The sequence below is a fragment of the Cicer arietinum genome, chromosome 3, assembly GCF_000331145.2.
Source record: "Cicer arietinum cultivar CDC Frontier isolate Library 1 chromosome 3, Cicar.CDCFrontier_v2.0, whole genome shotgun sequence".
NCBI classification, from domain to species: Eukaryota; Viridiplantae; Streptophyta; class Magnoliopsida; order Fabales; family Fabaceae; genus Cicer; species Cicer arietinum.
Genome location: NC_021162.2, coordinates 75,724,614 through 75,735,850, shown reverse-complemented (window position 1 = coordinate 75,735,850; position 11,237 = coordinate 75,724,614). Strand labels below are relative to the sequence as shown.

General features: G+C 28.4%; 2 protein-coding genes and 1 non-coding gene across 3 annotated transcripts; 1 reads left to right on the top strand and 2 right to left on the bottom strand.

The window, feature by feature from the left end:
- Nucleotides 1–197: 197 nt before the first annotated feature.
- TRNAR-CCG (transfer RNA arginine (anticodon CCG)) lies at nt 198–270 on the top strand. Its single transcript has one exon. It is a non-coding gene; the product is annotated as a tRNA-Arg (tRNA).
- Nucleotides 271–550: 280 nt separating this feature from the next.
- LOC101514767 (transcription factor MYB4-like) lies at nt 551–1,929 on the bottom strand. Its single transcript, XM_012714126.3, has 3 exons — nt 1,515–1,929; nt 1,208–1,337; nt 551–939 (listed from the first exon to the last, which is right to left on the bottom strand). The coding sequence occupies exons 1-3, from the start codon at nt 1,645–1,647 to the stop codon at nt 579–581; spliced, it is 624 nt and encodes a 207-aa protein (XP_012569580.1). The 5' UTR covers nt 1,648–1,929; the 3' UTR covers nt 551–578.
- A 1,872-nt stretch (nt 1,930–3,801) lies between these two features.
- Nucleotides 3,802–7,680, bottom strand: LOC101514441 (zinc finger CCCH domain-containing protein 44-like). Its single transcript, XM_004494687.4, has 9 exons — nt 7,456–7,680; nt 7,293–7,372; nt 6,774–6,961; nt 5,189–6,023; nt 4,947–5,047; nt 4,775–4,834; nt 4,597–4,647; nt 4,329–4,399; nt 3,802–4,157 (listed from the first exon to the last, which is right to left on the bottom strand). Exons 1-9 carry the CDS (start codon nt 7,578–7,580, stop codon nt 4,001–4,003), a joined length of 1,668 nt encoding a protein of 555 aa, XP_004494744.1. The 5' UTR covers nt 7,581–7,680; the 3' UTR covers nt 3,802–4,000.
- Nucleotides 7,681–11,237: the final 3,557 nt, after the last annotated feature.

Here is an 11,237-nt window from a genome sequence, read left to right as displayed (position 1 = left end):
TTCATTGCATTTTGACAATTGCACCTTCATGCAATTGTGAGATAAAATCGGTGGCATACTCAAATTAAACTCTTACAATTTACAAAAATGTTATTTTAATAGAATATTACTAAAGCTGATACCTTTTCATACTAGAACAAAACCGTTGAATTCAACAAGAGAAGTTAATAAACAAAGACGAAAATTTAGTATCAAATGTTCGCGTGGCCTAATGGATAAGGCGCTCGCCTCCGGAGCGGGAGATTGTGGGTTCGAGTCCCATCGTGAACGATTTATTTATTTTAGATTTTAGTTTTTTCTCAATATTAAACCTAAATTCCAATAAAAATATCATATTCCTTTTTTATAATATATTATTTTCCTCTTTTAATATATTTTGCCTTCATTTTTTTTATACTCAAGACTTTAATTGTCAATAATATAAATGATTAAATTAATCTTTATTTTCACTCTACTAATTTGCACCATTAAAATGGATCTTAACTTTTATACACAAACCTAAAATTAAGAATAATATTTGAAAAGATATGGAGAAAGAGGTAGATACATATGAGACAATCTCCTAAATTTCCATTCCTTCATGATGGCTGCGCTGATTTAATGAATACATTGTACCAAAATTCCATTTCTTCACTAATCTGACTTGAACTATGATTACCTACATTTTCTCCTAAAGTATCACAAGATATTGCATTGTAAAATCCTGGGCTTACAATGTTTGGTTCCTTGGTTGAGGCTAAACAATATTTGGAAATAACACTTTTTTCACCGACACTAGAAACGTCACTTGCTTGTGCATCTAGCAAAGTATTATATGAGTAAGAAGTATTGGCATTTTGCACTTTATTTTTTTGGACCCTTTTCTTCAAATGAGTATGCCAAAAGTTTTTTACTTCATTGTCTGTTCGTCCGGGTAATCTTGCTGCAATAGTTGACCATCTGAACATAAAAGGTCACTAATAAATTAATTTTCATTTTGTATTACCAGACGAAATTAAATAACACTTTATAATATACTACATGCATGTGTATATTTTTGTCTTAACCTTTCAGTTTTTAAAAAAATAAATTCTGATAATTTATAATTTGTTTAAAAATAAATAATAGTAAAATTTAACTAATTATTTCGATCAAAGTTTTGAAATATATGTTTTGATATGAATTATCACTTTCATCATGTATAGTCTATATAAATTTATGTACTCACTTATTTCCGAGAATTTCATGTAGTTTTATGATTGAATCTTCTTCTTCGTCGCTAAATTTTCCTCGTTTGATATCTGGTCTCAAATAATTTTTCCAACGAAGTCTACAACTCTTACCACACCTTAACAAACCTAAAAAAATCATATCATATAGTTTATCATCCATTAGAGAAGCCATGTATCTAACAATAAAAAAATCATGTGCCATTTCTTATAACAAAAAAGAAAAGTTACTAACTACTACCTTGTTTAGTCTTAGCCATACTTAATTAATGTGATTTGGGAAAAGAAATGTTAATTTGTACTCACCAGCTTGTTTAGGAAGGGCACGCCAATTTCCATGACCATATGTTTGAATATGAGAAATCAATATTTGATCTTCTTCATCACTCCATGGTCCTTTCCTCATTCCCATCCTTTCACAACAAGGAGTCTTCGTCATCTTCACCACTACACAATATTAATGTGTTTCTATTTATTTATATAAAAACTTTGGTAGATCAAGTCCTTTCAGGGTAGTTTCGGCTTTACTATAGTGGTGAAGAAATATATGAAGATGATGTTATGAGCTATGTTTTTATATTAAAACAAAAATATTTTGAGATAGTGATACCATTTTCTTTTGTGGGATTTCCAATTCCTTTTTTACTTTTCCAATGCACGCACGCATAGTTGAAATTAATTGAACATATGGTGATCACAAGATTCATAATATGTAGAAATGGGCCACCTTAAGATATTGCTCCCTTAATATTATATGCAACAATAAGAACTTTAAAATGTTTTGTCACAAAAGTACCATTGCTTCGTGACCTTCTAGGTTGCTTCTCATAAAACTTGGGCTTTCCACAAAGCCTAAAAGTAATCATATTTTGAGTATAGAGTCAAAAGAATCATGCGGCATGTACAAAATGGACTAATTTCATTCATGTCTTCATTATTACTGTTCTTGCCGCCCCTTTTCCATTATCCTCGTGAAATGCTATAGAATGATGTTCAATCTTTAATGGTTTTCAGCTAATCCACAGTTTAAATATTACATCTAATTTTAAATGTCTCATTTTAGAAAATAATTAATTATTTTCTTTAAATAATAAAATGAGTTTTATTTATTCAAATATTTTTACTAATTATATTTAAAAGAAAAAATGAATTAAGATACAATCAATAAATAATTATATGTTAACGAGAAAAAATAATAATTAATATTAATTGATATTATAAAATAACAAATAATTTAAGATAGATAAAAATGACAAATGAGACACTTATTATAAATCGAAAGTAGTAGAATATAGTAATTTATAGGAACTTTTTAGTATGAATTAATAAATTGAAATTTTAAACTCATTTTTTATAGAGAAATATTTTAAAATATTGTAATCATATTTATACAAAATTATTCAAAAATATGTTAACTTAAAAACACAAACTAAAACTGTGTGCAAAATAATTTTTAAAAACTAAAAATTATAATTTTATTCTACTGAAACTAAATTTAAGAGATCAAGATTTTATAAAGACTAAAAATATAATTAAACATTTATTAAAAAAGTGTGCTTTTAACATAAATTACAAAAAAGGAAATCTGAAAACAATATAGTAATCTCAAAAGGTGGGGGTAAAAACAAGCGGAAAAGTATTTTTTTTTTTTTAATAAAAATAAAAAATTAGCAATTGTTTTTTATATTACTAACATACATTGTATACTTCCTCTTTTTTTTTTCCTTTCTTCCAACATGTAAAAAAAGAAATTAACATGCGCTATCCTCTTTTTTTTAATCTCACTCTCACATATACACTAACGAAAAGTGACGCCCCAATACTAATAGACAAGAGCCCTTAAATCTTAATTAAATTCGAAAATATAGAAAAAGTTTTCAATTAGAACTTATAATCTCACAATTATATAAATTAATTATAATATAATTTATTATGTCTTTTAACATAAAAAAAGCAAAAATAGACAAATAAAATAGATACGGATAAAATGTCTCCATATCTGTTTGTGCTAAGTGCAGCATAAGTCAAACCATCATAGCAAAGGTTGACTTTTATTTGCATAAAGATCATTTGGTTTTCTCTCATGATATGCCTCCAAAGGTTATATATATAATTACTTAATGAACAAAAAAAATTATGCATATATTCCAATTTCCAAAACACTGAACTTAGACCATTACTACAAATCTCAAAAGCGATTAATCACATTGATCAGGAAAAAGTTTGCACTTGATTAAAGAGTATATACTATTGCAACAAATTTGATATTTTTTACTTTAGTAAGAGTAATTTGATGCCAAGACTACTGAACTTTGCAAAAAATAAGATGTTATCAATCATTATTATTTAAATTTTTATAAGAAAAATGATTAAAAAAATTTATGTAATTCCATCTAGTAAATTTTATTTTTCTTTTAACCAAATAAATATTCACCTTTTTATACCATTTTCTTCACAAATATTTTTTTAAAGTGTTTTTTTATAACTATTAATATATATAAAATAAGAACAAAATATTTTATCTAATGGCTCCAACCATAATGTAAACTAAGCCACAACAAAATATACACTTTCATCATACTTCCTCCGGAAAAGGAAAGAAATATAAACAAAAATAGTAATTAAAAGTTCATGCATAATTAAAAAGTAAAGTCAAATACATCAACTTTTCAGTTACTTTTTTAGTTCTATTTAATTTCAGAATAGTATCTTGTTAGTTGATATAAGTTTTTTAGTTTCTAACTTAGGAAAAACTGACTACACTACCACATCAAGAAGATGATGATGAGTCATTAGTCCTCCTGACTCTCTGTTTCCCCGTCGTCTTCATCAGTTTCGTTATATTTCGCCTCCATAAACTCGGGGAAAACTGTTGGCATACACTTCAACAATTGTTCTTGTTTCCATGGTTGTTCAAGCTCTTCTCTTTCTTCTAGTAATGCAATTTTTGTACACCACAAATGGTCAAGGACTCACTATAGTATATTCATATAATCACAAGCATAATGTGTTGTGGTAAAGGTATATAGTAATATACTAGTCACAATTAATACTCTATAGTCATATGATACACTAAGAATTCATATAATCATTTATATAAGTATGATACAAAAAGGATATTCTTTTGTACGTCCTCTGAGATTCGCACGCTCGATTTGAACTCGCAAATAGACAAGGCGTGTCACAATCCACTGACAGGAACATATTCATAAGCAAGGAATGTTAGAAAATAAGATTGATTTACAAAATCCAAAAGTAACAAACTAACATTGAAACCAACAAAATTACAGATTACATGTAAGAACAAGAATGTGTAGTGTGTAAGATTTATGTAGCTAGAGCCAGTGCTCAATTGAAATAAAACTAATAAAGAGTTCAGAAAATATACATGTTTTGTTATATCCTTGTGAAGACTTGTAGCCTTCTCTTGAAGATCACCCTGCCAAGTAGTACAAATATGATTTTGTGATTAAACTAATTTTCACTATTTTTTTAACTACTATTGCAAATTCAGATAGTTATCCTTCAAAAGCTAAAACACTTTCTTCATGTATCTAACAACTTACAACATTTAATTTTGGTAGCAACTTGGCTTTCACTTTTTGCTGCAAATCCTCACATTCTTGCTGTAAGTAAAAACAACACAATGAATATGTATTCCCAAAGAGCAAAAGAGTGAATAGCATATAGGGACTATAAATGCAGAAGCTAAAAACATATTTAACCTTTTACATTTACCTCTGTGAAGTCATCATCGGAGAGCTCAGAAATGGGAATGGCATTAGGTACGAAGGAAACTTGCAAGAGTATTCCATTAGACATTTCGTCATGTATAACACCTAAAAGTTAAACAAGAAAAATTATCAATCATTTAAGGTACAATAGTTCTACATTAAGAAATATAAAGTAGTAACTTAATAAAACTAGCAAATAAAAGGATGAAGGATGAATATTACATTTATATCTAATTAATTTATTACCTAGAACTCTCACAAGATGATATGAATTTCTTTGCTTATGATCATTGGAATTTACTCTTGCTCTAACAAAGGTTCCAACAACCTTACTCACAAAGCTTTTGGCCCGTTTAGACAACTCTAGCACCAAACTTCGTTTAAGGTAGACATGCGCTATATTATTGGCATGTATGGATGCAAAACATCCAGATTTTATAAACAAATCTCCTTTTTTCAAAAGAGGTTTTGCTATTAAGTTCGATAATTTTCTTTCCATACATGTCTGATCATCTATAGACTTGTCTGCAGAACTGTTTTCGTTTTGACCTTGAGTTTTCTCCCTGGCCGAATAATCCAATTCTTTTGCAAAGTGAAACTCCAGTCGAGAATATATCTGATTTATCGACATAGTTTTCTTTTTAAATATAGGAAATAACTTTTGATCAGGGAGGAATTTCCTTTTGTCTTTCGGGTGATAAAGATTTTTCTTCTTAATGTATTCAAATATGAGAGTTCTTACAGCCCATTGTGTCATTGGTTCTGTTTTATATTTCCCAATGGATGCAAGGAAGCTAAAGAGAGGTTCTGATGCCCATCCGACGAATGTCATTGAATTGTACTTCTTCCGTTTGGTCCGCCTATGCATATCTCTATAATCTTCATTAGTGTTGGAGTCATTTTGTTTTTCTTCTTCACCTTCACTGCTACTTGTAAGAAGCACAACATCTTTACCTTTTCTATAGTTGGACAGTGCAGACGAGATATCATCATCGGTCAATCCTTCGATTACCTTAACATTTTCCCAGTATTCCTTGAATAGACATTCATATGTTTCTCTGTCATCCAAAGTTATTTTGGTCTGCAAAGAGTAGTCACATTTCATAGGTCAATATTTTTTAAAACAAAAATTGATAAAGTTAAAAATTATTACTAATTAAAGTGGCACTACTTGCCATTTTACAACCGTATCCGAAGGGATTCGAACTATGTCCCTTGAAGTTATAACAAGCTCAAACTCTTACAACTAAGCTGACGCCTTATGGAAAATTTCATAAGTCAATATAGAGATCACCTCTTATTAAATATAAGTCTTGAATATTAAAAGAATAGAGATAAGCATTGTAGGTCTAATGTGACTCTTACAAGTACCACCAATTGGATTATATCAGCTTAGTTGTTTAGACCAAAAAACCAGATGAACTTAACAATTTTGGCTGAGTGTACCACAAAGACCTGATCAACTACTTTTGTTTTATAACAAGCATTAAACAGCCTAAGCTTTCACCACCTACAATCCAAAATGTTCATGTTGACCATTATGTTTATGCTTGGAAATTAAAAATATCTTTAGCTTCCACCAAATAAAGAACAACTGCTTATTCAAAATGATAAGTGATATTTTTATTCCTTCCCCGGGTTTAAACCTCAGTGTCATTTAACTCTTGAGTCCTTCAACCCTTAGCTTAAACCACTTGAGTAATCCAACTTTGATTCAAAGATAATGTTTAAGTACAACAAGTGTATAAAAAGTCGTCAATCAATTATGATTTAAACATCATTTAGAATAAATTTGGTAAATATTCTACACTCCAAGTACTAATACACTTACCCCCTCAGAGTCATGGTCCAAATTTTGTTCTATAATCTCTACTATCTTCACACAGTCGCAGCACAACCCTTGAACACCTCTAACTACTGTAAATTCCGAAGTAGAAACACACTTTTTGCATACAGAATTTGGACAGCCAAGGCAACAGAACTTTGAGGGTTTAATGCAGTTGAGGCAATAATGCCTAGCTGAAAATAACATAAAAAACAGAATAAACATTTCACACTACATCTAATCAACTCCCTAGAAGAAAACACAGGCTTTAGTGTTTCAAAATATTCATGGAGCAAAAATACAAGAGTTTAAATTCATGCAAAATATAGAGTTGATGGCATGTGACAAATTAGTAGTCCTATGTTGTAAAATAGGAATGTTGTGGTTGCAAGTTGATTGCATGGAGCAAAAAACAAGTAAAAAATACTCCATTGTTTATTGCAAAGGAAACATTGTTTTTGTTTTTTCGAATGGAGCTAAAAAGCATTAGTAATAAACTATTATGAATAAATCCAATAGGCTTACCACAAACCCAAGATTTTGCAGTATCAAAAAAAGATTCATCCTTTCCAAGACAGTCTTGATGATAAACTTTACCACATTTCCTGAAATAAATAAAATAGAAATTAATAAGGTCATGAAGAAGAAAGTAACAAGTTTTTTGTGAGACAAAAAAAAAAGGAGTTACTTGTGATCACAGAAAACTAGTTGTCCACCATCCTTGCATTCAAAGCACCAATCTTCTTCTTTTTCCTCAGGTTTTGGTTGAAAGGAAAGCTTTCTCTTGGCATTATTTTCTCTGTTTTTGGACATTGTGACTCACTCAAGTATGCAGTACAGAGAGAGTAGAGTCTAACTCTAGTGATGGATAGTGAAAACAGTACAATACACTCTCCTGTAATTATGATGCTATTTATTTCTATTTCTTGCGTAAGTCCAAAGACAAATAAATATCTTTTCCTTTCAATCAATAAGTAAAATAAAATCTTGGAGTAAGTAGAAACAACTTAGCTTAGAAGATTGCGCCAGACCGTGCCTATATCTATCTTTTTTTAGACAAATTCTAACAAAGACAATCAGTTTAAAAAAATATTTAATACTATATTTTTTCAATATATAAAATTATATTAATTAAATTGTCCGAACTAAGAAAATTAATTATAATATTAAATTTATTGGTAATTTAAATTATTTTATCAATTCATCTATAAAAAAAGATAGTTGATTATTGTTTTTAATGTAGTAATTATTACAAATTAAAAGAAAAACAAAACAAATATAATATAATTAAAGATAAATTTAATAAATAAATAATTGATGTAGTTGAAAAGTTGAAATTTTTTTATACAAAATGACAGAAAAATCTCAAAAAAATTTCATATTTAAAGACGAAGATATGATTAGTACATATATCATTAAATATAAACACTTTAAAAAAATAATTTTAAATATTTTATTCCTTCCTTTTTTTTATAAGTACATAACTTTGTTTTTCAAATATATATTAAGAAAATAGACATGAATTTAATGGATAGATGCTGTTAAAATGTTATTTATAATATATAAATTCGTTCAACTTTCATTTTACGCATTTGTAAATAAATTATTAATATTAATAAAAAATAAAAAAATATAAATAATTTATATTTAGAGACATTTTTTCTCGTTAGTAAATTTAGGTTTTTAAAACATAACACAATATATGTTTATAATAAAGATAAAGCTAGTAATTGGAAGAACTATCAAAATAGTTCGGACCTAGTGGGTTGGGCTAATTGGCCCTTATTTTAGTCTAGATTGAAGTGTAAAAAAAATAATTTAAAAGCAATTGAACTTTTTTGGTCCAATCTATTTAGCCTAGTTTAAAAATGTGACTCTATGGAATTACCTCATTTTATGAAGAAAAAACTTAAACTAGTTTTTTTTTCTTTTAAAAAACAAGTTAAATTTCGTCTTGTTCTCCTCTTTGTTAAAAACAACTATTCACCTTAATTTATCTATCAATTTAATCCAATGCACTTACACACAAAAAAACTTAAAATCACTAAATAAAAAATACCTAAAAACTTAATGTCTGGTTAAACCTGTTGCGAGCGTCATGTCTCGTCCTCTATTGTGGTGTTTATGTGTTATATATCTTATCAGTTTGTGAGATCTAATTATTTTTTTTATTTATAAAATTTATGAATTGAAATGTTATTTTTAAATAAGCTGACCCATTAACCCTCATAGCTCAACCTTGTCAGACCAAATTTAAATATTAACCGTCCACTACAAAAATTGATCGGGCTTTATAAATCCAGATATGTACTCTAACCTACTTGGACCAAGACTATTTGACAACTCTAATAGTTGGTAATTGAATCTAGAAAATTTTCCCTTGTACCCACTCATTTATTCCTATACCCCCAAAAGTAAAGGAAAAATACTAAAATACCCTCATACATATAATTTTTTTTTTAATTTCTTCATTTAACATTTCCGGAACAGAAATAACAAGCAAAAAAAAAATTTCCGAAAAACTTCTTTCAAGTTTTCCGGTACACAACTTTCATTCCGGAAAACTTGAAAAAAGTTTTTCGGTACAAAACATCGTTTCCGGAAAACTTCAACGTAACATTTCTGGAAACCACCGAAAAACTTCATCCACATGTTTTCTGGTACTTGTTTGATTTTTTTTTTAAATATTTTTTAAAATAATTTTTTTGTTTTACTTTTTTTTATTAAATTAGTATTTATTTGATTTTAACTAATTTATAAATCTTGTTATGGAAATGAGTATTAATCATTAATTATGGTGTATTAATTATGAATTATTTATGGTATATTTATATGTGTTAATTAATATTTATGATGCGTTAATTATTGACTAATGTATTATCATTTATAAAAATAATAAAATTAAAAAAAAAATTAAAAAATGGTGTGTACCGGAAATAAGGTGTGTACCGGAAATCTTTTTTGTAGTTCCGGAAAAGATGAAATTATAAAAAAAAAAAAAAAAAAAAAAAAAAAAAAAAAATCTTTGAATTAATAAGGATATAATTGTCATTTTCAAAAAATTATGGGGGTATAGGTATAAAAATGGGGGTACAGGGGAAATTTTTCTTGAATCTAACAACAACAAAAAATTAATAGATATGGGTCTACAACCTAGTGAGCTGTTTCAAATCTTACTCCGTTCGTCTTATAATAAGTGTTTCCCTTCTAATATTCATCTCTTTCAAATTATTTATCATTTTACAATTACACATTATTATAACATTGAGACTTTGTTTGGATTGATGAAATACAATGGAGTAGAATAAAATGGAATGGTATGAGGCCATATTCCACTGTTAGGATTTTAAAAAAATGAATAGAGTGGCATGGAATATGATGGAAATCATTCCATCGCATACCACCATTTCCTTCAATTTTTCATTCCATCCAATTTGAGAGGTATGCAATGGAATGAAACCTCAAAATTAAACAATTATCCTTTTACCTTTATTTATTTATTACTTTAAACAGTTTATGTTTCTCCATTTCTTCTCGTCTATTCCATTTCAGATGTTGTGATTCCAATTTCAACCCACCCAATTCTATTTGTTCTCCACTTCTCTTATCATTTTTCTTTCTTTTTTATATCAGGACACAATTTATTTTTCTCTTTTTTTCTTGTTTGAATTGTTCAAGCTACTATGGATGCAGATTCACTAGCAAAGGACATTTGCTCAGCAGTTGTGCAAACAAGACTAATAGTTAGTCTTTTTAGGAACACGTTAGTTTGTTGATTCTAATACTAGTTTTTTTAAATGAGAATCAACATGAAATACTAATTTTTCTGATCCGTTGCGTTATACTTCATTCTATTTTGTTTCATTCCATTTCGCTTAGGTCCTTTTAAACTATCCAAATAGAGTCTTAGTGTCATACTTTTTACCAAAAAATAAGGGTGGCATGCTTAATCTTGCCTTTCTTTTAGATATATCAAGTTCGCCACCAATGTTATTTATCAGCAGCATTGCTATTTGTGCAAACGTAACATCTATTCTCTTGAAGAAAATACCAAGACAAAAATTGCAATCACACATGAAAAGATTGTTTATTATGCCATTGTTTTGTTGGGTTAAATTCTAAAACATACTTGTTCATATGTCCTCTTTCAACGTATGAGAGAAAATAAGAGAGTTTGGAAGATGTAGATGATGATGGAGAGATGGAATGCGATAATCTATATCTAGAACCAAAAGTGTTACATACATGGATCTTCTCCTAAAGCTTCTCTATCTTTCTCGCAGTTTCTCTCTCACCATCATTCTCCATCTTACTTCCATTTTCTCCCTATTTCCTACCATCATAATATGACATTATAAGCCAAAACAACTCTAATTCGAGCAACAATTTAATTCTTTCAAGTTGCCTTTTTTTTTTACAAGTTACATCAGCATGAAGTGATTACGTTAGGAGACTCTCAAACACAAGATG